The sequence below is a fragment of the Myxine glutinosa genome, chromosome 13 (genome assembly GCF_964187855.1).
Source record: "Myxine glutinosa chromosome 13, kmMyxGlut1.1, whole genome shotgun sequence".
NCBI lineage: Eukaryota > Metazoa > Chordata > Myxini > Myxiniformes > Myxinidae > Myxine > Myxine glutinosa.
In genome coordinates, this window is record NC_136273.1 from 21,256,476 (window position 1) to 21,283,921 (window position 27,446).

Consider the following 27,446-nt stretch of genomic DNA (forward strand, 5'->3'; position numbering starts at 1 on the left):
TTCCTCAGATGGCCGAGAACGTCAACCGGAACGGATTTGGTCAACCGGTCGTTTTTCAAAAAGCCTGGAGTAATAGTCCTCCACTGCTTCAGTAATTTGGTCCGGATCCGAAACACAGCCTCCCCCCACATTAACCTGGGCCAAACTGCTCCTCTGCCTGGCACATAGTTGGAAGAAGAATCTGGTACACTTTTCGTTCCCCTCCAATGCCTGCACCTTGCTCCGGAAGATGACGGCCCTCGCCCTGGCTTCGAGTAGACTAAAAATCCTCCCCTTCACCCGGCGGATTTTTTCCGACACGTCCCTCCCTTCGCAAAGTTTCTTATGCAAGCGCTGGAGGTACGCCTGCATGCGCTTCAAATGCTCTCGTTTCCCCGCGGCCCTCATTCGCCCGGCCGTAGGGAAAAACACTATGGTCCTACGTTTCACCTCCTCCCACCAGGCTGTCGAGGTAGGGAAGAGGCACCTAACCGTTTCCCACTCCCTATACTTCCGAACGTAGGAACACGCTAATCTGTCATCCTGCAAAAGGTGACAGTTAAGCTTCCAGAGTTCAGAGCGCCGGGGACGCACCCCATTTAATTCAATACCCAGAGACAGACGACAGTGGTTTGAAAATGCCACCGCGTGAAGTACCAGGTCCAGGTCGCCAAAATTTGGTGTCACAAAGATGTAATCGATCCGAGCCCGACTGGTACCAGCCGCATCGGTCCGGGTGACCTCATTCCTTCCCGCACCCGTGTCCCTCAACCTAAAATCCTGAACAAGCCCTTTAAGGGCCCGCGCCGATGAATCCGGGGGCAACCTGTCCAAACTTATATTAAAATCTCCCCCGATGTTCACGGGGCCAGAGGTGGAAAGGAGGGGCCCCAACTGGCACAGGAGCTCCACTCTTTCTCCCACCATCGTAGGGGCGTACACATTGACCAATGTCAGTGGGGTCGACGACACCACCACCCTGAGCACGGCCAATCGCCCCGGAATAATTTCTTCTAGACTAAGGACCTCGACATTCGGGCTCTTAATGAGGAACTCTAATCTTGCCGCACTGTTCGTGTTGCTTCCGGACCAATACGACTCTCCCTACCGCCAATTTGCACGGAGGTATCCATACTCACCGTGCGGAATATGGCATTCCTGCTACAGGCAGACATCCCATTCAAAATTGCGCAGTTCTTCAAAAATAGCGATCCTCCGGACCGTGGTACGGACTCCCCGTACATTTAAAGACGTTAATTTCAAGCTCATAGGTGTTAGTGTATTAATCACCAACCCCAGTGCAAACCACGAAAGGGGAGTCATTGGACTTATGAAGCTCCTCCCACCTTGCCAAGACACGAAGGCTACCATTCTTCCTCCTCATGCGGTTCTTCCCACAACCGGGAGCCACGAGGGTGCCCAGGAGCCAGACTCCATCTATGCAAACATTCTCCCCGGGCAGCAGGGCGAGGTCTTCCTCCTCAGGGGTCAAAAAGATTACCCCCCCTCGCCCGCCGTCTGGGGAAGAAAGGCACAAGTCCTCTGCGAGCAAACCCTCGCTTAAGCCCATGGCCGCAGCTGCCCCCGGAGGAGGGGTACGGTCAAGAGGTGGGGAACGGCTCACAGGGGAACGGGAACGTGAGCGTTCAGGGGAAGACTGGCAGTGGGACCTCCCCCGGTGACCTGCTGCGGCCAACCCTGACTGCTCCCCACCCCTACCACGAGCAGGCGATCCCTCAGACCTGGATGGGTCGCTTGACGCGCGGGGGGCTCTGTTCCCCACAGGAGTTTTTGCCTTTGCAGTTCTTGCAGTCTTCCCCTGTGGGGCTTTGCCCAGAGGAGCTTTTCCTTTGTCCTGGTCCCTTTGTCCCCGACGCTTCTTCTCAATCCATTGTCCAGGGTCACTTTGCTCATAGCCGGAGGAGGAGCCATCACTTCCAGCCTCCGGCAGCGGGGTTTCTGGTACTGAGGATGTTTCTTCTGACGCCGCTACCAGAGCCACCATTCCTTGTGCTTCCTCCTCTCCCACCGCAGTGGGCCCGACACCCGGCGAAGCCACATCCAGGTCCTGATCTGGAGGTGCCGGAGCTGCCTCTCCCTCCTCCTTTCTCTCCTCTCCCTCCAATTCCCCTCCCTCCAACTCCCTCCCTTCACTTCACTTCACTTCCCTTCCCTTCCCTTTCTGTAGAGCAGGGGGGCAAACATAAACAAAGGCCCATTAGTCCCTCCCTCCCCGGCCCCAGAGGCAGTACCCTCCCCTGTCCCTAGGGCAACACCCTCCCCTGTCCCAACCCCCTCCCCGGTCCCTGGAGCCACACCGTCCCCTGTCCCTGGGGCCACACCGTCCCCTGTCCCTGGGGCAACACCCCCACTCCCACCCACAGAAGCACGCATCCTACTAGCGTAACTCTGCGGGCAGGAGCGGAAAGTGTGCCCCGATGCACCACAGAGGTTGCACCGCACCACTTGGGTGCAGTGCTCCCTCAAATGTCCCAACTCGCCACACTGAGTGCAGATGTTCACTGTACACCCAGTAATCAAGTGACCAAGTTGACCGCATCGGCGGCATAATTTCGGCTGCCCCACGTAAAAGACTTGTCCTCGATCCATACCCACCATAATCCCATTGGGGATGTAGGTGAACGTACCAGTCGTACCATCCTCCCTCGTCCGCAGCTTTACCCGGAACTGCCGAGTCCCGGTCCAAATACCGAGGCCGTTCCGGACGAGCCGTACTTGGCCTCAGATGTCCGCGTAGCGACTGAGCCCAACATTGACATCATAGTCACTCACGCCTTCGTTGTACAGGCGGACGGTCACGACTCTCTCCTGGGTTTCTGAGAGAGCCTCGACCGCCCAATCTGCCAGTTTCCCAGCAGACTGAGCGGTAGCCCACCGGCGCCAGAACTTGGCAAGTCCCTGCCCTGTTTGAAAGGACACGTTGAAACCACGGGCGAGAGAGATCAGGCAGAAAAAGTCAGCAGCCTTGAACCCCAGCACACCCAACAAAACATCTCGACCGAATTTTCACTAGCCGGCACACTGCAATCCACTGCAACCAACCGAAACTGGACACAATTATGGTGCCTGCTCGCCATACCGGGGTTCTAGGGAAGGCGGAGGACAACACTCGGGGTGAGAGAGGGGAGGGGGAAGGGAGGGAGTGATGGGAAACGAAGGGGAGTGCAAGGCTCCCCCCTTTCTGGTGGGCAACGCCCCCCAAACAGGAGGAAGGCTGGGGAAAAGCAGGAAGGGAAAAGACGAACGAGAAAATGCAGGACAGACAAGAAATAATAAGAGAAAACGAAAACGACAAAACGGGGAAATGAACACGTGCAGGACAAACACAGCAGAACACGGGAAACGAAGGCAGAGCAAAACAATACTGGTTCACTCCAGCCTTCACTCCAGAATCCACAGCACCAAACAAACATGGTGGAACACTCAAACACCCACCTTTATACCCTTCACCACTCACCAACAAAACACACCAGATCATTCATACAAACACATACACACACATATACCCATACACCCATACACACACATATACACACACACACACACACACACACACACACACACACACACAACACCAACCAACCACCTACCCTTACAACATACACCACTCAACATACAATAACACACACTCATGCAAAAATTAATTCATGCAAAAACACACACCCTCACCTACTCACTCATATACACAAAATAAGAAATAATAATAGTAACCAATTTTTTTTTTTTTTTTACCACACACAACCAACCTACACCATTTGACGTGCCTCCATAAACTTCCTCCATATCCAAAATGAGCCTTTCAAGGCAACCTGGGCCATCTTGTCACACATCCTCCTTCTTTCTGTCCCACACACTCCCAGCTGAGCAAGAAATGCAGAAAAGGAATTGCCAATATACCCTCTACACCCCACCTCAAATGGCTGACACGAAACTCGCCAACCCTTCTCCCGGCACTCTGCCTCCAGCTCACTGTACTTTCCTCTCTTCCTCTCGTGCACGTCCTCCATGTTCTCTTCCCGAGGTACCGACAATTCCCCGAAGATGACCTGTCTTGTTGCACCTGACCAAATGACAATGTCAGGCCGCAACTTTGTCACACAGATCTCCTCTGGGAAGACCAATTGTGGCTTTAGGTCTGCCACCACCTGCCAATCACAAGCATCTGACAGCCCTCTTGCTTTCCACCTCCTCCTCTTTCCACCTCTTACCACTTGGCCCTCTTTGACAAACCACACCTCTCCCCCATCAGTCTCCTTCTCCACTCTTCTTTCTCTCGACCTCAGCACCTCTTGTTGCACCATCTGCACCACCACCGCCAGCACCTGATCATGTCGCCACCTGTATTGTCCTGCTGCCAATGCTACTGAACATGCACTCAGTGCATGCTGCACCGTTCCCACACCTCCACACAAATAACATCTCTCCTCCTGCAACAACCCCCACAATCTCAAGTTTACTGGTGACGGAAGCACATCATACGTTGCCCGCAACAGGAAATTCAACAATATTGGCTCCATCCTCCAAATCTCTTGCCACTTCAACATCCTCACCCGCACGCCTTCCCACTTAGTCCAAGCACCTTGCTGTGCCTGTCCGACTGCTTTCACATATCTCCCCTCCTCGTCCTTTCTTCTCACCTCCCTCTCAACCATCTTCCTCCTCTCTTTCACACATGCCTTTCCCCATCGCTCATGTTTCATCCACCCCAAACCATGCTTCCCATGCTGTACCATCCCCATGACCTCCTCCTGTTGCAACCGCTCCTCCATCTCGTCCACCTCTGCTCTTGCATTCCACTTCCGACTTCCCTTCTTCTCTGGGAGAGCATTCTTTACCACTGCATCACTTTAATCCTGCAACATCATGAACTCCCGCACCCTCACCACTTTAAACTCCACGGTTAATGATGTCAAGGGAAACTGGAGTTTTCCACCCTGACCATAAAAGGCAATGTTCGTCAAACAGCGTGGCACTCCCAACCACCTCCTCACAAACCCGCTCACCACAACCTCCATCCTCTCTACATGCCCAATCGCAATATCATACATCATCAATGGCCACAATACTCCTGGCATCAATCCAAACTTCAAACACCATACCTTCAACTTACCTGGCAAACCACATCTATCAATCCTCTTCAAACCTCTCAAAAGCTTGTTTCTGACCTCCTCCACTCTTCCCACATAATTCAGCTCCACTGTATACCATCTTCCCAAACTCTTCACAGGGGCCTCTACCGATGATGGAACCACCTCCCCTCCCAGCTCAAATCTATGCATGTTATCCACCACTCCTCGTCTCACCACCACACTCCTCGACTTTCTTGCTTTAAATCCCATTCTTGCCCACCGCATCAACCTTTCCAGTCGTCCCAGTACCTCTACTGCTGCATCAGTGGACTTTTGGACAACTGTCAGGTCATCCATGAAAGCAAACATTGCTGGCAACCTCTGACCAGGGGCTTGCTCCACCTCTTTCCCATGTCCACTCACCGCACGTATCAACAACTCCATAACCAGCACAAACAAAATAGGGGAGATGGTACATCCCATCGGGATCCCCACTTCCAACTTCTGCCACTCTGTTACATAGGACTGTGTCGCAAACCGCATCCAAAACTGATCATAATATGCCATCAAAAAATCCCTAAATCTCCATGGCAACCAAAAGAAATCCATGGCATACCTGATCAAGGCATGTGGCACTGACCCATATGCATTCTCCAAATCCAGCCATACCACCGCCACATCCTTCCTTTGCCTCTTTGCCTCCTGTAACACTTGCCAGACCATTGCCGAGTTTTCAATGCATCCTGGTGATCCTGGTATTCCTGTCTTCTCCACAGAACCATCCACAAAACCATTCCCTCTGATGAAGCCTGAGAGCCGTGCCGCAAAGACACTCATCAATATCTTCCCATCTACATCAAGCAATGATATTGCTCTAAACTGCTCCAGTGTCACAGCCTCCTCCTGCTTTGGAATATAAACTCCTTCCGCCCTAGTCCATTGACTGGGCACCACTCCTTGCCTCCATACCACCTTCAGAGCCTTCCACAGATACTGCCTGATGCCTTCACAACTCTTAAACACCTTGTATGGCACTCCACTTGGTCCTGGAGCCGATGCCGCCCGTGCCTTCCTCAAAACTGCCTCAATCTCAGACATCTTTGGCTCTGACAAATCAAATGGAACACCTGGCTCTGTCGGTCTCACCAATCCTTTGATGTCCTCCACCACTTCGTTCCTCCTTGTGTCTGCATACGTGACACGCAGGTGACCTTCCAACTCTTCCTTTGGTACCTTCAGTACACCAAATCGAGACGGCTCCAACAGATCCTTCATAAACTGAAAAGGCTATGTATCTCTGTTTATCAATCTATTTCTCTATCTATTTCCCTATCCATGAATATATATATATATATATATATATATATATATATATATATATATATATATATATATATATATATATATATATATCTCAATCTATATCTCAATCTATCTATTGCTCTATTAATCTACCAATCTATCTATTTCTCTATCCATATATATATATATATATATATATATATATATATATATATATATATATATATATATATATATATATATCTCAATATCTCAATGTATATCTCAAACTATATATTGCTCTATTAATCTATCAATCTATTTCTCTATCTATCAATCTATCTATTTCTCTATCCATATATACAGACTTGGCATTTAATATGGAATATTTTTTTTGTGAGGGTGAACTTACTTTTCAAGCTGTCTTAGAACCAAAAGTTCATTGGAATTATGTTGAAATTATTCTAGATTTTGTTAATGTGACTTTTAAAAGAAACAAAAACCACATTTGACATTTCGAAACAAATGCATTGATTCTTGAAAGTGATGTAAACTGATATCGAACTCAATTCATGGACAGTACTGTGTTAAACTTCTGTACGTTTTCCAGAAGTATCTCTTTATTTTGCACATTAGCCAAAAATTTTTTTAACAAAAACAAAAATTAAATTACGACTGGGATTACGGACAGTAAAATTACAGTTCAGTACTTCGTGTAACCCCCACGAGCATTCAGGAGAGCACGTACACGTTGAGGCATGCTGTTCACGAGATCTGCCAAGGTTTGGACAGGAATCGCTTGCCATGCAGTGACAATAGCCTGCTGCAATTCACGCACTGAGGTCGGCTGCTGGTCCAAGTGGTCGATTTGACGCGTTAATTCTTCCCACAAGTTCTCTTTCAGATTCATATCCGGGGACATGGCAGGCCACTCCATATGCTCTACACCACGGTCAGCAAGAAAGTGTTGGATCATGCGAGCACGATGAGGCCGTGCATTGTCATCTTGGAAGACAAAGTTTCCTCGAAAGGCTGCACGAGCAAATGGAAGCAATGTTTCTTCCAGAATGGCCCTGTACTTGAACTGGTTCAGGTTTCCATTCAGAACAACCAGGTCAGTTTTGCCCCCTGCATGAAAAGCAGCCCAAACGGTCACCCCACCACCTCCAGCTTGGACTCTTGGCACTATACAATCTTTGTTGTAGGCTCCATGCACTTGTCTGCGCACTCGGACACGGCCATCTTGACGACAGACCAGAAATCTAGACTCGTCACTGAAGATCACGTGATTCCAGTGTCCTGGTTGCCATTGACGGTGCTCTCTGGCCCACTGCAATCGGCGCTGGCGGTGTTGTCTGGTCAGGCGTGGCTTTATCAGGGGACGCCTGGCACGATAGCCTGCTTGAACCAGTCGTTGGTTGACTAGCCTTCTGGATACAGGCACATTTGTCAGTTGCTGCCACTCAGCCCTAAGCCGATTAGCTGACTTGGTACGGCCATTGTGGAATAACCGGTGCAGCTGGCGATCATCCCTCCTTGTGGTTCTGCGCGGACGCCCTGGCCTCGTTATTCGAGTAGGGACACCCCTCTGAGCATTTCGTTTCAGGATCTTTGACACCTGACCTTGAGTGATGCCATACTGCCAAGCAGTAGCACGCTGTTTCATGCCGTAATTTCGTAAAGCCACCACTCCATGACAAACAGCATTGTCGAGTTGACGGACCATCTCCAGAGGAAGCGCCAATAACTTTTGGAGACGTGCAGCCGTTGTTTTCCACTAATACAGAACGCAACAACCCTTGTATACCCGATTGTAAAGCCAATCATCAAATGTACCTGTCCTTACATTTTGCCACGCCACCTGTGATATAATCCTGTTGTTGACTTCTTGCTGCGACAGACAATCAGTGACATGGTTCTTTTAACAAATAAATCACCAAAGTGTAAAAGAAACTCACCAGATTGATATACTGAGTTAAGAAAGTAAACCCAAGTCAAGAAAAAAAATATATTCCATATTAAATGCCAAGTCTGTGTGTGTGTGTGTATATATATATATATATATATATATATATATATAGTTGCGGATTTGAGAATCCTTTGTTGTAAATATCACCCTCTGTAAATAGTGTAATGATCCTTGTAAATACCTCCGTTAAGTGTAAAGGTCAAAGGTCGTCCCCTTAGTTAATCCATCGCAAGCACGTAGGCCACCATATACCCTTCTAAATAGTTATTTCTTATTCTATGTAGTTTAAGGCTCTGTTTCCCACTAGTTGACCCTGCATTGCACCAAATGACATAAGATAGATCCCTCCGACACCCCCATGGCCTCTTCAAAGTGCCAGTAACTTTGAGTGGGGTTATTGGCATCATCTTCACCCCAAAACTCCATTACGCACGCGGTCAACTTGGGGGAAAATGGCGTGGCCGGCCCATCGTCTTCATGAGGTGGAGCCAGGAAGCCCTTGCGCCCAACCAGGACTCTGTGGGCACGGCTTGGTAAGGCGTGGCTATATAACCCGTGGGGGGAGAGCCCTCACGAGCAGATGACCGAGGGAGCCCGAGGCGTGCAGCGACAACCAGCCCCTGCCGCGTGCAACGAGAATACGTGTGCCTACCGCCGCCTTGCTTGCTTCCAGCCCGGAGAGGATCTGCTTGCTGTGCCGCCCTGCCAAACCTTCCAGCCTTGTGGTCCCACCTTCCTCTCCCTCCAGCCAATCCAATCTGCAATTCCCTATTTGTGTGAGTGAGTTCGTTCTGTCTGTATTGTCCTGGGTATAAGTAAGCTTGTATAAATTAATATTTGCACTGTGTCTCCTTCTCCTTCTGTCTTTATTTTCGTATTCTTCCTTCTTCCTTGGTTTCTTTGGTCTTGTACATAATAGTTAGTAATAAATCCCTGTTCTTCCTACCTTGCCTTCTTTCCTTCACATCCGTTCGTCCTTGTCTTTTCCATCATTGAATACCTGTGGCACGATTTGGCCAACGCATAAGAATCGGGTGTAGTTTCTGTTAATGGTTCGAGCCGCGGTTGCTAATCCGCTCGGCAAATAACATCTTGTCCATGGTCTCGAACGAGGTTGCTCACCTGCCTCTCTGGAGGGAGCTGGGCAGCTTCAGGACTCACGTCGGTCAGTCGCAGACAAGGGGATTAATTCCCCCTTGGTAAGGGGAAAAAGGGCCGACGGTGAGAGCCGCAACAATATATATATATATATATGTATATATATATATATATATGTATATATATATATATATATATATATATATATATATATATATTCATATATATATATATATTCATATTCATACATATATATATATATTGTTGCGGTTGTGAAATAAAGGTTAATTTCCCCTCTTAGTTAGTTACACCACAACATGTAGCCTCGCTTAAGTTCAGTTATTTCTTAGTAAATGTAAGCGTAGTCCTTTCCTGTGTTAGTTTTGCGTTGAGTAGGCCAGTGAAAATTAGGTGTCCTTATGGCGCTTTGGTTTGGTATTGGCGCTGAAATACCACGCGGCAGGCCTGAACAAGTCGACGGAGGCCGAAGGAAGGCGGGGCAGGAGGAGTAGGAGCCATCGGTAAGCACGAGCCACCAATCAGGGCTCGAGGGGAGTGGCTTACCACTGCGGCAAGAGGCAGGGTTTGGAACATTCGAGTCGGGCTAGGGCGGGGCCATATAACCCTGCCCCGAGCCCCCCCCCCCCCCCCCCACCGGAGTGGAGGTCCAAAGAGATGAGTTGAGGGCCGAAGCAGATGGTCATATCACATTTTTGTTGCAGGAGGAAAATGACCTATTGCTATTTATTTATTTAGATATCTTGATATTTTCAGGTTGAAGTCAATACCAACACAATGTGTAAGAATGTGATAACTTGCTTTATTTTGTTCAAGGCAGACAAATGTAAGGACCTCCAGTAGAGATATATTTTGTAAGCTTTGTGTGGAGGACGTCCATTGATGTGGCTGTGTGCAGGCATCCCTTGCGATTGCGATAAGATGCGGAAGGTAGTGGGAGAGCTGGACATTACTGTGGAGAAGTTGAGAGAACAAGTACATTTTTTGAAATCAGGTGAGACATTCATTAAATTGTATTGACTAGTGTGACTCGGCGCGCTCCGAGCGCCTCACCACACGTCGTTTCAGAGGGATAGGCATCTTTGACCATTTCATTGTATTTTGGGTCTTCAGGGTGTTTTGTGTCTTCGGGGTGTTTTGTGTCTTTGGGGTGTTTTGTGTCTTCGGGGTCTTTTGTGTCTTCGGGGTCTTTTGTGTCTTCGGGGTCTTTTGGGTCTTTGGGGGTCTTTTGGGTCTTCAGTGTCTTCAGGGGCTTTTGGGTCTTAAGGGTCTTTTTGTTTCTCTGGGTATTTAAGGGTCTTTGGGGGTCTTCAGGGTGTTTTGGGTCTTCAGCGTGTTTTGGGTCTTCAGGGTGGTTTGGGTCTTTGGGGTGTTTTGGGTCTTTGGGGTGTTTTGGGTCTTTGGGGTGTTTTGGGTCTTCTGGGTATTTTGGGTCTTTAAGGGTATTTTGGGTCTTCAGGGGTCTTGGTGGTCTTAAGGGTTTCGGGGGACTCAAAAGGTCGTCAAAGTTCTGAACGGTCTCACCAGTCTAAACGTAAATTAAGAGGGTGTTAATTATATTTGAAGAAGAAGAAGACGTTCTGGTCGCATTTAAACATACATACAAACCGACATAACCATGTACGTTTACTCTATTATAACAAGAGATTAAGCCCTTGCCCCCCCCCCCCCCCCCCAAATAGAGAAGAGCCAAACTACACCTATGGTTGCAAGTCTGGATTTGATCGAACCAGAACTGCAGGAGTAGCCTGACAAACACACATATACACACACAAACACTAACGACACACACACACACACACACACACACACACACACACACACACACACACACACACACACACACACACACACACACAAACAACACACATGTACACACAAACACAAACGACACACACATAAACACAAATGACAAACACATACATGCACACACAACCACACATGCACACACACAAACACACATGCACACACACAAACACATGCACATACACAAATACTAAAGACACACACACACACACACACACACACACACACACACACACACACACACACACACACACACACACACACACACATATAGACACATACACACAAACACACGTACACACAAACACACATACAAACATACACACATACACACACAGCATGATTGAATTACTCTGAGGTAATGTGGAGGCGTTTCGTGGATATGAATAATGTTTACGATATAGTGTCAGTGTACCCCGAAGTGATGTGAACGGAGTCTGCAAGCACGATATGTTCCTGGGTGCCATGAGTTATCCACCGATTGCGTTTCACTTCACAACCAGAAAGGTCGAAAGAAAACGAAGCGTATCCAGAGGTGTGGGAAACTAACGTTAGGCGGAGACCAAACCTGAGAATGCTGGAGACCAAAGCTGAAATTGGAAAAACAATACAGCCTATTTTACTCCAGGGGGTCCCAGGATTACCCACCCAAAATTTCGTTGCGATCTGTTCAGCCTTTTTTGTGGTACCTGGGAACGGACGGACGGACATTTGGTGAATTATAGTAAGACTAGCAACGGTACCCGGCCTATGGGCGGGGCTTCAATTGGGAGGCCCAAATGAAAAGGCAAAATATCAGAAATTGAAGGCTTTTTTATTTTAAACGATTCATATTATTAAACAACCAACCAATCATATAAACATCCGTTAAATCATATCACATGCAAATCATCAAAATCTAAACAGTATTTGTAGAATTTCAACAAAAGCCACATCACTGTTCATATCGGTAAACATTATTCCACCATGTTTGGAAAAACTGGAAAATTGGAAAAATTGGAAATTGGGAAAATTTGGAAAAACAATATAGCCTATTTTACTCCAGGGGGTTTGGATAAAACTGGGAAATTGGAAAAATTGGAAATTGGGAAAAATTGGAAAAGCAATATAGCCTATTTTACTCCAGGGGGTTTGGAAAAAACTGAAAAATTGGATATTGGGAAAAATTGGAAAAACAATACAGCCTATTTTACTCCAGGGGGTTTGGAAAAAACTGGGAAATTGGAAAAATTGGAAATTGGGAAAAATTGGAAAAGCAATATAGCCTATTTTACTCCAGGGGGGTTTGGAAAAAACTGAAAAATTGGAAAAATTGGAAATTGGGAAAAATTGGAAAAACAATATAGCCTCCAGTGGGTTTGTAAAAAACTGGAAAATTGGAAAAATTGTAAATTGGGAACAATTGGAAAAGCAATATAGCCTATTTTACTCCAGGGGGTTTGGAAAAAACTGGAAAATTGGAAAAATTGGAAATTGGGAAAAATTGGAAAAGCAATATAGCCTATTTTACTCCAGGGGGTTTGGAAAAAACTGAAAAATTGGAAAAATTGGAAATTGGGAAAAATTGGAAAAACAATATAGCCTCCAGTGGGTTTGTAAAAAACTGGAAAATTGGAAAAATTGTAAATTGGGAACAATTGGAAAAGCAATATAGCCTATTTTACTCCAGGGGGTTTGGAAAAAACTGGAAAATTGGAAAAATTGGAAATTGGGAAAAATTGGAAAAACAATACAGCCTATTTTACTCCAGGGGGTTTGGAAAAAACTGGAAAATTGGAAAAATTGGAAATTGGGAAAAATTGGAAAAGCAATATAGCCTATTTTACTCCAGGGGGGTTTGGAAAAAACTGGAAAATTGGAAAAATTGGAAATTGGGAAAAATTGGAAAAACAATACAGCCTATTTTACTCCAGGGGGTTTGGAAAAAACTGGAAAATTGGAAAAATTGGAAATTGGGAAAAATTGGAAAAGCAATATAGCCTATTTTACTCCAGGGGGGTTTGGAAAAAACTGAAAAATTGGAAAAATTGGAAATTGGGAAAAATTGGAAAAACAATATAGCCTCCAGTGGGTTTGTAAAAAACTGGAAAATTGGAAAAATTGTAAATTGGGAACAATTGGAAAAGCAATATAGCCTATTTTACTCCAGGGGGTTTGGAAAAAACTGGAAAATTGGAAAAATTGGAAATTGGGAAAAATTGGAAAAACAATACAGCCTATTTTACTCCAGGGGGTTTGGAAAAAACTGGAAAATTGGAAAAATTGGAAATTGGGAAAAATTGGAAAAGCAATATAGCCTATTTTACTCCAGGGGGGTTTGGAAAAAACTGAAAAATTGGAAAAATTGGAAATTGGGAAAAATTGGAAAAACAATATAGCCTCCAGTGGGTTTGTAAAAAACTGGAAAATTGGAAAAATTGTAAATTGGGAACAATTGGAAAAGCAATATAGCCTATTTTACTCCAGGGGGTTTGGAAAAAACTGGAAAATTGGAAAAATTGGAAATTGGGAAAAATTGGAAAAACAATACAGCCTATTTTACTCCAGGGGGTTTGGAAAAAACTGGAAAATTGGAAAAATTGGAAATTGGGAAAAATTGGAAAAGCAATATAGCCTATTTTACTCCAGGGGGGTTTGGAAAAAACTGAAAAATTGGAAAAATTGGAAATTGGGAAAAATTGGAAAAACAATATAGCCTCCAGTGGGTTTGTAAAAAACTGGAAAATTGGAAAAATTGTAAATTGGGAACAATTGGAAAAGCAATATAGCCTATTTTACTCCAGGGGGTTTGGAAAAAACTGGAAAATTGGAAAAATGGAAAATTGGGAAAAATTGGGGGAAAAAATGGAAAAACAATATAGCCTATTTTACTTCAGGGGGTCCCAAGATTACCCACCCAAAATATCGTTGCGATTGGTTCAGCCGTTTTTGCGGTACCTGGGAACGGACGGACAGACGGACATTTGGTGAATTATAGTGAGATGAGCATTGAGGACAAAGTCTTGTGAATATAAATATTCCTACCAAGGAGAAAATGTCATACACAAAAAGGTTTCTGTACTAACACTAAACAAGCAAGAAAACAAATGCATTCAAATAACAGAAAGAGGAAAGCGAATAAAGGTTATGATTTAATGAGAATGTTTGGCTGAAACAAATTGGTGCATATAGTGGTTAAAAATGACGAATCGACGAAAAACAAGTGGGGCCACCTGGAGAATGGTGGTAAAGTCGCCTCTCACCGACCAGCAGGGAAAAACAGGATGAGAAGACGGGTAGGTCATAACTCACCTTTTCATACCTGCAGGTCCTTCCACGTAAGCATAGTGATTCCTGCCAGCAGCGAGAGTAAAATGTCACGGTGCTCGTCACCTCCATGGAAGGTGGAGCAGTAGATGCAGGTCACATGGTAGATGGTAGAAACGGACGGCCTTCTGCACCTCCAAGCTCTAATGACATTTCGGAGGTATCTCCTCGAACTCAAAGAACATTTTCCTTTCTGCCACTCATCCACTCGTGTGCCATTTATCTCTCTCATCTTTTTGGTCTTTCTGTCAGTGTGTGGACCTCATGCTGCCCTCTGCCATCGAGCTCCTCTCCGAGCCGAGATTTCTGTACAGAAGTTAAATAAGTACTGTCCCCTTCCCTAAGAAGTACTGACCCCCCTCTCTCCCTTCTTCAGAGGAAAACTTGGTGGCATGACGAAACTATAATTGTAAAAATTGTATCAATCCAGAAGCAATGACCTCCAAATATTAGTCAGGTTCACGATGTTAACAAATATAATTTCGTTCAAAATTTTGGGAGATTAGCAAACCTGTACATTTTTGGAATCATCAGAGCATGGAGAATCCGAAAATCAATGTTGGCATTTGCACAGACACCTGCATGGCCGCCATTTTGTATTTTCAAAATGGCCGCCATAAAATACATATTTTGCGCGATCTCGGCTTCTCGTCAACCTAGAAACTTGATTAAATATGCTAATCCTATGTTTTCTGGGTCAAGGAATCCAATAAAGGCCTCAAAATAGTGCTCAGGATTATAGAAAAGCAACAAACAAAGGTGATTGAAAACCATTGGCTTTATATTTGTGATATAACTGTATTACATAATACATGATATTGCAAGTCCTTTGAAGTTATAGGTTTGGGTTTATAAAGCAAGAAAGCAGCCTTGTTAGTATCAGATTGAACTATAAGTCCTATACACAGGATCTACGAGGTCTATACCATTCAGGAATATGCTTTTACAGATCTTCATCACTGTCCTGAGGGTCATTTTCGCAAAGGTGTCTACGCAAATGTAAACATAAATTTTTGGATTCCTCAGGCTCTGAATATTCCAAAAATGTATAGTTTTGCTAATCTCCAAAAATTTTGAACGAAAAAACATCGTGAACCTGACTACATGCAGATCAACCATCTATGTGGGATATCCAACATGATTGGGGGGCAGAAAAGCATCATTCAAAATGAGTGTTGCTCCCCCCCCTCACCCTCCATCCCCTAAACCACCCAAAATACCGGTCCAGTGTACAAATTTTCAGTTATGGACCACAACACTGATTCCCAAAATGAAAGCACGTCTCCTCAAGCGGATTTGAGCGTTGTTTGTAAAATCAGGCACCTGTGACGTTTGAGGTAAAGCTGCCACCAAAAACTGTTGAAACACTGTTGCGGCATCACTGGAGGGTCAATGACAAATGTTCCGGACAAGCAGAAAGCTCGAGACTTGCCACTGTGGAGAAATGTCCATTCCTGACATGGTCATCTGGGAATGAGCGACTAAGCGACCAACTCCAAAATATTGATACAAACCGAACTTTTTTTTCTTTTTTTTTTTTTTTTGTATACTGAATCGAGGCTCGTGAAAGAGCTCACATTTACTTCACAAACAAATCAACCAGACAAACAAAATATATAAAAAGAGGGAGCGGAAAACAAGATGGGGAGAGAAGGTGAAGCACACAAACACAACATTTGAGAGCAGGGAGATGTGTGGAAGGGAGAGGGCTTGGGGGGAGGAGGCATGGGAAGGGGGGGGGGGGGTGGAGGGAGAAGTATAAAACACAAGGACACCAATGACTTCCAGGACAGAAGTTGGTATTTCAAAAAAGTGGAATTGGGGTGAAATTAGCGGGGGTAGAGAAGATCAAGGTTTTGGATGGGGGAAGATAAGAGATGGTGGTGAACAGCTGTTTTAAAGACTGTTCGAAAAATGTCAGCATTTCAACTTTATTTGTCTTCTGCGGACGGGTTTCTGACTGTACTGCCATTTAAACACGGAGCGTAGACCATTTTTGATGATCAAATGATGAACTAGTCTAGGTATTGTCGTTATGATCAGATTAATCGATTTACCTGTCGTAAAAAAAGATCTTGTGGTGCTACTAATCATGGGAATGCTGAAACCCGTACATCTGTTGTCCCAGCTGTTGTGGGGATGATTGAATCAGAACGCAGATTGTACCTTCTGGTACGCGAGGAGAAGCGGCACGCCGAGGCCCAGAAGCATTGCGAGGAGCGTGGTGGTTGGCTGGCGATGCCACACGATGAGGTCTCCAACGAGTTGCTCGCTTCTTACGTGACTCGTGCCGGCCTCACGCGCATCTTTATCGGTCTCGGCGATGAGCGAAAGGAGGGAAAGTTCTCCTACGTGGACGGCTCCTCCCTCGGCGCTTACTCGCGCTGGCGGCCCGGGGAACCGAACAACCTGTTGGGCAACGAGCACTGTGTGGAGATGATGAGCTCAGGAGGGTGGAATGATGTAGACTGCTCACAGGGTTTGTACTTTGTGTGTGAGTTCAAAAAACTGGACACGTGGGGAGTGTAACACGGCTCTAGGGTGTGATTAGGTAGGATCGGGTTTGAGTTTGGTCTATACTGTTAAAGTAGCACGAACAACCCAAAAAGTCTCCTTGGAGGACATTTCCATCCACAGACATGATTTCAATCAATGACCCACAGACATGACGGGTCAATTTCCTGTGCCGACGATCTCACGGATCCTTTCCTCAATCCGGACCCTTTTGGCGTGCCTTGGCAGTTTGTCATCCTTCCTTGCAATTTCGAACAACATGGAGATCTAATCACTTCAGGTTAAATATCCGCTTTGATTTCTTGGTTATTTCTAATGGACACGTTTGGATCGCGGTCAAATGGCAATTTGATGACGAATTGAGAGAGTAAAGCGGCAAACTGGGTGGGAAAAGCATCTGTGTTATTTAGGCGTTATACGTTATAGGGAGGAAAAAAAATCGATTTGATGTCAAATTACAGTTCTTGGGGTCAAATGAGTCAAATGCATCATGTTTCTTCCTTTTCTCATTATATGACAGTATTATTTACTATTATGAATGGTCTAGTCACCAAAACCTTCACTAGCATGTGGAACTTTAATTGTATGTTTGTACTGTAATTTATACAACTGTATTTGTAATTGCTTAATCAGCCACAAATTTATTATTTTTTATTTTAAATCATTTTTATTACACTTTATAAAAGCACGATTATTCTTTATGGCATTCATGTACTTTGTTTTTAAAAGTTTACCTCGCACCATGTTCATACCACATCCATGATGTGCGGACCTCAAGATCTCAGATTATATCATCACGGATCCTCGGATTACAATTTTACATCATCACGGATCCCTGCATCACATCATCACGGCGCCAGATTACATCATCACAGCCTCATATTACATCATCACGGATCCTCAGATTACATCATCACAGCTCCTCAGATTACATTATCACGGCCTCAGATTACATCATCACGGCCTCATATTACATCATCACGGATCCTCAGATTTACATCATCACAGCTCCTCAGATTACATCATCACGGCCTCAGACTACATTACCATGGCTTCAGATTACATCACGGATCCTCAGATGACATCATCACGGATGCTCATATCACATCATCACAAATCCTCAGATTACATCATCATGGATCCTCAGATTACATCGTCACGGCCTCAGATTAGATCATCACGGCCTCAGATTAGATCATCACAGCTCCTCAGATTACATCATCATGGATCCTCAGATGACATCATCACGGATGCTCATATTACATCCTCTCAGATCCTCAGATTACATAATCAAAGCTTTAGATGATATCATCAAGAATCCTCAGATTACATCATCACAGATCCTCCGATTATATCATCACAGATCCTTAGATTACATCATCACGGATCCTCAGATTACATCATCACAGATCCTCAGATTACATCATCACGGATCCTCAGATTAAATAATCACGTATCCTCAGATTACATCATCACGGATCCTCAGATTACATCATCACGGATCCTCAGATTACATCATCATGGATCTTCAGATTAAATCATCATGGATCCTCAGTTTAAATCATCACGGATCCTCAGATTACATCATCATGGATCCTCAGATACATCATTATGGCTTCAGATTACATCATCACGGATCCTCAGATTACATCATCACAGATCCTCAGATTACATCATCACGTATCCTCAGATTACATCATCACGGATCCTCATATTACATCATCACGGATACTCAGATTACATCATCATGGATCTTCAGATTAAATCATCACGGATCCTCAGTTTAAATCATCACGGATCCTCAGATTACATCATCATGGATCCTCAGATACATCATTATGGCTTCAGATTACATCATCACGGATCCTCAGATTACATCATCACGGATCCTCAGATGACATCATCACGGATCCTCAGGTTTCATCATCACGGATCCTCAGGTTTCATCATCACGTATCCTCAGATTACATCATCATGGATCCTCAGATACATCATTATGGCTTCAAATTACATCATCACAGATCCTCAGATTACATCATCACGGATCCTCAGATGACATCATCACGGATCCTCAGGTTTCATCATCACGGATCCTCAGGTTTCATCATCACGTATCCTCAGATTACATCATCATGGATCCTCAGATACATCATTATGGCTTCAAATTACATCATCACAGATCCTCAGATTACGTCATCATGGATCCTCAGATTACATCATCATGGATCCTCAGATTACATAATCACGGCTTCAGATTACATCAACACCAACAAATGTATTGATTGGCTGGTGATTTCTCATCTAATGGTGTGTGTGTATGTGTGTGGTTGATCGTGTGACAATAATACCACTTTGATTTATCCCAATGAAGAACTCGTAGAATGCTTGAATAAAATGGATGAATCTTTTCTTTTTTAATTGGCCACAATGCACCTTCTTCAGAGAGATTTCGACTTTTGTGTTATGAAACAGGAGTGTCTGTCTGTCTGTCTGTCCATCTGTCCCCCAAACTATTCCCTCAGTTTTGGGGCTAGCCCTGCCAAACCTGTGAAATGTTTAGGGGTCCCAGAGGATGTTGTAAGGTAGGTATGAGGTTTCAAAAATTCCTCAATAAAATTATGATTTTGAAATCGACTCGATACGGACCTGCTTCAAAATCCAGAAGTGAACAGATGACAATAATGACCTGGTTTGATAATAACTCAATACAATCGTGATTTAACACAGTATTTTGTTACAGTATTAATGATTGTATGATTGGAATGATGCTGTTTGGAATAAAAATAGAGATATTGAGTTTAAATGAATGAGGAAATGACAGGAGGATTTATACTTTCTAACCGTGACATTTGCGGGGTCGCCATATGCAGATTTGCCATTGACTGGGGATAGAACCATTCAGAGTTCACACACCGGCTGTCCGTGTCTAATGTTCGACTGAAGGTAGCACAGGAATGTGGAATCTATTGGTTCATTGTTTCCCATTCGGCATTTTTTGCCCAAGTCATTCACGAATCTGCTGTCCATGTCTGACGTTCGACTAAAGGTGGCACAGGAATGTGGAATTTATTGGTTCCATGGTTTAGCATTCACCGTTTCCACATTCTTCATTTGCTTCTGGCTTCCCACACATACATAGCACGGGTACCTTGCTGGTTACCTATAAAATGGTATAACGGCTAACCTTGAGTCTGGGGAGGTGGCAGGATGACTTAGAGGTAACACACATGCTGTTGAGTCCAGGTTTGATTCCCAATCTTGCTATGTATCTGGTGCAACAAGTAACTGGAGAATTGGGGAAGTCGGGTCAGTGGGTTATGAATAGTTTTTTGTTTTTTTTGTATACAAGATCGAGGCTCGTGTAAGAGCTAACGTTAATCACAAAAAACAAACTGACACATAAAACATATAATAAAGGGAGCGGGAGACAAGATGGGGGGAGAGAGAAGCACACAAGTACAACAATAGAGAACACGGACATCGGGAGATCTGTGGGAGGGAGAGGGCTTGGGGGGAGGAGGAGGCATTGGGAGAGGGGGAGGGGGTGGGGGAGGTATAAAACACATGGACACTGCAAAGACTTCCAGGAAAGAAGTCGGAATTTCAAAAAAGTGGATCTGGGGTGAATTAACGGGGGTAGAAAAGATCAAGGTTTTGGATGGGGGAAGATAAGAGATGGTGGTGAAAAGCTGTTACCTGGAGGGAGGAGATGGATTGAAGAGAGTGAGGGAGTTTGTTCCAGAGGTGGGAGAAAAGAGGAATGAAAGAGTGAAGGTGAATAGAGAGTCTTGATTTTGGCAGATTCACCATAGGAGGGTTGCTGGCAGATCTTGTGTGACCTTTAGGAATATTTGGGGGACAGAGCACATACAGAGCTGTAGGGCAAGGCCGGAGAGGAGTCGGTAGAAGACAGAAAGACCACCAACCTGCCTGTGGAGAGTGAGTGAAAGGCCCTCAGAATCAGCTTCATCGTGGGAGATTCCAATGATTCTGAATGCTTTGGATTCAACAGAGTGAAGCCGAGCTAGGTGTGAGGCAGGAGCACCAGCCCAGAGGGGAGAACAATATTCCATTGAGCTGCAGATGAAAGCCTTGTTTGTGGTGAGGAGCTCAGGTGTGCCAAGGAAGGACTTCACACGACGGAGGATGCCCAGTCGGCGACTGGCTTTGGAGGCCAGCTTGGAAATGTGGTTTTCCCAGGAAAGATCATGGCAGATAGTGAGACCCAAAAGCTTGAGCGACAGAACTTCTTCAAGAGGATTGTTGAGAAAGTAGATGGGAGGGTTGTCCAGACGGTCTTTTCGAAGAGACAGAGTGAGAGTGTGAGATTTGTCAGGATTGAAAGACATGTTCCACTTGTTTCACCAGTCTGTGATTTTGTCCAGGTCTGCAGAGAGTGAGGCGGCTGCAGACTGCTGATCTGAGGGATGGGATATAGAGCGGCAGAGAGTGGAGTCATCAGCAAAGAGATAGAGAGGATTTTCCAGAGAGTCGGAGAGATCTTTGATGAAGACCAGAAAAGGCACAGGACCAAGAACACTGCCTTGGGGAACTCCAGCCTGAACAGGAAGAGGAGATGAGAGAAACCCATTCAGGGCCACATGTTAACTGCGACCAGAAAGGAAGTCCCCAAGCCATGTGTGGAGATTTCCATGGATACCATATGAGGAGAGTTTGGTGAGCAGTTCGAGGTGCCAGACTGTATCGAAGGCACGTGATATATCAAGGGAGACAGCTCTGATTTCCTGTTTGGCATTGAGGACCTCCATCCATTGTTGAGACAGCAGAAGCAGCATGTCCAGAGTAGAGTGACCTGGTCTGAATCCAAATTGATGATCAGAGATCAAGCCATTGGAGAAGAGGAAGGATTTGATGTCAGAAGCCATGATGGATTCCATGACCTTGCTGATTATTGGGAGCAGGCTGATTGGTCTGCAGTTGCAAGGATCTGTTTTTGCACATTTTTTGTGTAAAGCAGAAATGTTGGCTGATTTCCACGCAGATGGCAGATGACCTTGAGCAAAAGAGAGGGTGAAAAGAATAGAGAGAGGGTGAGATAGAGCGGCAGAGCAGGAGTTTCGGACCCGTGGGCTGATGCCATCTGGTCCAGTTGCAGAATCAGAGTCGAGGATTGACAGAAACTTCTCCACCTTGTCAGGAGAGGACACAGAGTCCAGGAGCTGCTGGGTTTAAGTGTTTCTAAGTAAGTGTTTCTAAGGGTTCGATAGAGGCCTAGTCAAATCTATTAACTAAAGAAGTGTATGTAAATGCAGGAAGTATGGATTTGAAAAAAGAACCAGAACATAGAGGAAAAACGGAGCATGGCATTAACTCATGACTCTCCGTACACCGACAGGCGGGCCTGTGTCGTCACAATTGAAGGATGGGGAAGGATAGGGGATACTGGGTGTCGGTGTGGTGTGTAAGTGGTTGGATATCGGTCAGCTCTCTCGTCCATGCAACAGCTCTTGCAGGTCACAGCTCATTCAGAGACAGCGCAAGCTCGGTGGAGGATCCAAAATGGCTCCTATTATTGACGGGGAATTTCTCCTCCCACAGCGGCTCAACTCAATCACTTGCTTGCCCAGCCTTTATAGGGCCTGGCGCAGGTGTGCAAAGATGCCCTCGAGGCTGCTGGTGCTCTCTTCTCATTGGCTCCCTGCTTGCCGAGTCTTCAGGACCCTTCCAGAACCTCTAATCTAACGTGGCAAATCCTCTTAATCTAATCCTCTAATGTGGCAAAGTACCTCCAATCGTTTAACTTTTGGGATATTTTTGGAATTTGTACCATTTTGGCATTGTCATGTTGTTTTCGATCCTGACCACAGGCATTTAAAAAACAGGCTTTACTCAATCACCACCATATTGTCTCTCTCCAGCTCCTTTCTCCACCCTTTACGAGTGCCCTCTCATGTCCAAGATCACATGAGCAATTACATCATCAATACTTGCAACTTCTTCTCCGAAACTGCTGATGGGATTGTGACCAAGCATGGCAAAAATGATAGTTGGTATGTTGCAACTCAGGTTTGTTCATGGCATAAAAAATGTCGGGGTCTAGGGGGGTATACCGGGGGTCAGAGTGGGTCCAGGTTTGACCCCCAAAAATAGAACTACACGACCTATTCCGATGAAACTTGACCACAACGTTCATCACCCGTGACGTACCAACGTTTGCTCACGGCATAAAAAAAAAATAGGGGCAATACCTCTTTGCGCTCACCTGGTAGAATAAAGCAGTATACAACACCGACTAAAGGTATTTTAAACCAATTTCAATGGTTGCTAGACGACAGAGCAGCATGTGGAATCCTACTAAAGTAATCATAAGACTTTAAACAAACAAACAAAAAAATACCTATTTTGGGGGGCAACCACCCCCCTCCCACCCATAGACCCCATTATACCCAAATTTTTCTAATGCCATGAACAAATATTGGTACATCACGGGTGATGAAGGTTGTAATGAAGTTTCATCAAAATTATATGTGGAGTTTCGGAGAAGGGAGCAAATAGCTATTTTAGGGGTCAACCCCCCATGCACCCCATTAAACCCTGATTTGTTATGCCTTGAACAAACGTTGATGCACCAAGGGCGATGAAGGTTGTGGTCAAGTTTGATTGAAATTGTGTGTAGTTTCGGAGAAGAAAGCAAATACCTATTTTGTGGGGTCAAACCTGGATCTACACCCCTGGCAAGCATTTACGGACAGATGCACTGACGATGCGCCATCCCATAAGCTCCCTGGATTTACATTCCAGGTGAGCTAAAAAAAAAATAGCCCCGAGTGAGCTAATGGTCATCTCTTGAGGTTGTAGTTCAGAACTCTGATTTTGGTGGACCCTCCTGGCAGTCCCCAAGATCCCCTGGAAGGCCCCATTATGATCGAGTAGAAGGGCTGTACTCGGTTTCAGAGCAATTGGTTGGTAAATAAGGGATGAGTAGGGATCCGAAGTTTGGGGGTAGACCTCCTCCACCTCCCCTTCCACCGTTACATATTTAATGCGTACCCCAATGTTGATTGCATATACAAAGTTTCATTAAAAAATGATTGAAAATGTGTCCGTAATTGCATTTTTCGGTATTTTACCTTTTGAGTCCCTACCAAAGGGGGCGGGCTCAAATATGATATTGCTCTCGCACCTTCTTGCTAGGTGGTGATCATAACTACCAAGTTTGGTGAATTTCTTCCTAACTGTTTAGGAGAAGATAGTGTGATGGACGGACGAAAGGATGGAAGGAAGGATGGACGGACGAGAAGGATGGAAGGAAGGATGGACGTGAAGGATGGAAGGAAGGACGGCCTGATGGATGGAAGGAAGGACGGATGGACGAAAGGATGGAAGGAAGGACAGACGGACGAGAAGGATGGAAGGATGGACGAGAAGGATGGATGGAAGGACAGACGGACGAGAAGGATGGATGGATGGAAGGAAGGACGAAAGGAAGGAAGGACAGACGGACGAGAAGGATGGAAGGAAGGACGGACGGACGAGAAGGATGGACGGAAGGACAGACGGACGAGAAGGATGGAAGGAAGGACAGACGGACGAGAAGGATGGAAGGAAGGACAGACGGACGAGAAGGATGGAAGGACGGACGGACGAGAAGGAAGGATGGACTGGTGGATGGAAAGAAGGACGGACGGACGAGAAGGATGGATGGCCGAAAGGATGGAAGGATGGATGGACAGACAAAAGGATGGAAGGAAGGAAGGATGGACGGACGAGAAGGATGGAAGGAAGGACGGACTGATGGATGGACGAAAGGATGGAAGGAAGGACGGTCGGACGAGAAGGATGGAAGGAAGGACGGACGGACGAGAAGGATGGAAGGAAGGACGGACTGATGGATGGAAGGAAGGACAGACGGACGAGAAGGATGGAAGGAAGGACGGACTGATGGATGGAAGGAAGGAAGGACAGACGGACGAGCAGGATGGAAGGAAGGACGGACTAATGGATGGAAGGACGGACGGATGAGAAGGATGGATGGCCGAAAGGATGGAAGGAAGGACGGACAGACGAAAGGATGGAAGGAAGGATGGACGGACGGGAAGGATGGAAGGATGGACGGACGAGAAGGATGGAGGGAAGAAAGGATGGAGCGAAGGACGAGAACGAAGGAAGGACAGATGGACCCGCAATTACAAAACGTGTGGGGATAATGATGAACTATTGTGTGCTCATTCTCTGAGCTATCAAAGGAAACACTAGAACGGCACTCAGTAGAGCGCATACGTCCGCCGGGTTGGCCATATCCCTCAATGGTAAAGAACGACTTGAAAAAAATTCCACCAGCTGTATCCGGATCTTCATCAAAATTGAATCGATTTTTCCTTGTCAAACGCAAAACCTGTCCAACCAGTTTCGTCCAAATCCGTCCATAACTTTTTGAGATATACTGCTATGTATCGTTTTTGGCCCTATCTCCCAATGGTGAAGAATCACATAAAAATTCTAGTAGCCGGATCCGAATCCGGATCTTCACCAAAATCTAATCATTTCGTCCTTGTCACATGCACTACCACTCTGCCAAATTTCGTCCGAATCCGTCCACAACATTTTGAGATATCTTGTTCACAAACAAACAAACACACAGACAGCCAGACAGACAGGGGTGAAAACATAACCTCCATCTACCTTTGGTGGCGGAGGTAAAAATGGCGCTCATGACCCACGTGACCCAAAATGTTTGGGGCGCGTCATGTTTGGGACAGTCACAGTCCTATTAAACAGTACAGTATAGGGATTGTACTTCTTGGTTCGTGGGTAAAGGGAGGACTTACCTTCCACCCTCTCACCTTCCACCCTCTCACCTTCCACACTCTCACCTTCCACACTCTCACCTTCCACACTCTCACCTTCCACACTCTCACCTTCCACACTCTCACCTTCCACCCTCTCACCTTTCACCCTCTCACCTTCCATCATCTCACCTTCCACCCTCTCACCTTCCACACTCTCACCTTCCACCCTCTCACCTTCCACCCTCTCACCTTCCACACTCTCACCTTTCACCCTCTCACCTTCCACACTCTCACCTTCCACCCTCTCACCTTCCACCCTCTCACCTTCCACACTCTCACCTTCCACCCTCTCACCTTCCACCCTCTCACCTTCCACCCTCTCACCTTCCACACTCTCACCTTCCACCCTCTCACCTTCCACCCTCTCACCTTCCACACTCTCACCTTCCACCCTCTCACCTTCCACCCTCTCACCTTCCACCCTCTCACCTTCCACACTCTCACCTTCCACACTCTCACCTTCCACACTCTCACCTTCCACACTCTCACCTTCCACCCTCTCACCTTCCACCCTCTCACCTTCCATCATCTCACCTTCCACCCTCTCACCTTCCACCCTCTCACCTTCCACACTCTCACCTTCCACACTCTCACCTTCCACACTCTCACCTTCCACCCTCTCACCTTCCACCCTCTCACCTTCCACCCTCTCACCTTCCATCATCTCACCTTCCACCCTCTCACCTTCCACCCTCTCACCTTCCACACTCTCACCTTTCACCCTCTCACCTTCCACACTCTCACCTTCCACCCTCTCACCTTCCACCCTCTCACCTGCCACACTCTCACCTTCCACCCTCTCACCTTCCACCCTCTCACCTTCCACCCTCTCACCTTCCACACTCTCACCTTCCACCCTCTCACCTTCCACCCTCTCACCTTCCACCCTCTCACCTTCCACACTCTCACCTTCCACCCTCTCACCTTCCACCCTCTCACCTTCCACACTCTCAGCTTCCACCCTCTCACCTTCCACACTCTCAGCTTCCACCCTCTCACCTTCCACACTCTCACCTTCCACCCTCTCACCTTCCACCCTCTCACCTTCCACCCTCTCACCTTCCACACTCTCACCTTCCACCCTCTCAGCTTCCACACTCTCACCTTCCACCCTCTCACCTTCCACCCTCTCACCTTTCACCCTCTCACCTTCCACCCTCTCACCTTTCACCTTTCACCATCTCACCTTCCCAATGAGCTATGGATCCGATCCGATGATACCTTGGTTTTAATATCTTTGGGGAGGTGGGCTGTTTGAATTCCATGGCTGTTTGAATGTAATAATAGTTAATATAATAACAATTAAAACAGGATGAAGAACGAGTTTCGTGGAGCAGACTTGCGTCGATCAGCGTCGGCGGACAGGTAGAACTATAGATGAAATCAAGGACAATACTAGAAACACTAGACTCCATCTTTTGCTTGAAACGATAATCTCAGGGATGAGAAGCTCACGTTTCGGCCATGAACCCTTCGTCTCTCCTTGCTTCCCACATCCCATTGCGGTCAGCAATCCAGCATACCTCAACCCACGCCTGGTGGATTCCATGCATCGGGCGGGGCGTGGTCACCACG

General features: G+C 46.0%; 1 protein-coding gene across 4 annotated transcripts in view; it reads left to right on the plus strand.

Annotated features, from left to right (window-relative positions):
- LOC137438691 (collectin-11-like) overlaps positions 1–19,868 on the plus strand; it is a 45,622-nt gene extending 25,754 nt beyond the window's left edge. For all 4 annotated transcript variants that reach the window (XM_068133942.2, XM_078767167.1, XM_078767166.1 and 1 more), the window contains 2 exons: positions 10,334–10,429; positions 16,676–19,868. In XM_068133942.2, the coding sequence (XP_067990043.2) occupies positions 10,334–10,429; positions 16,676–17,076 (497 nt within the window). In that variant the 3' untranslated portion in view covers positions 17,077–19,868. The remainder of the gene's footprint in view (positions 1–10,333; positions 10,430–16,675) is intronic.
- The last annotated feature ends 7,578 nt before the right edge of the window (positions 19,869–27,446 follow it).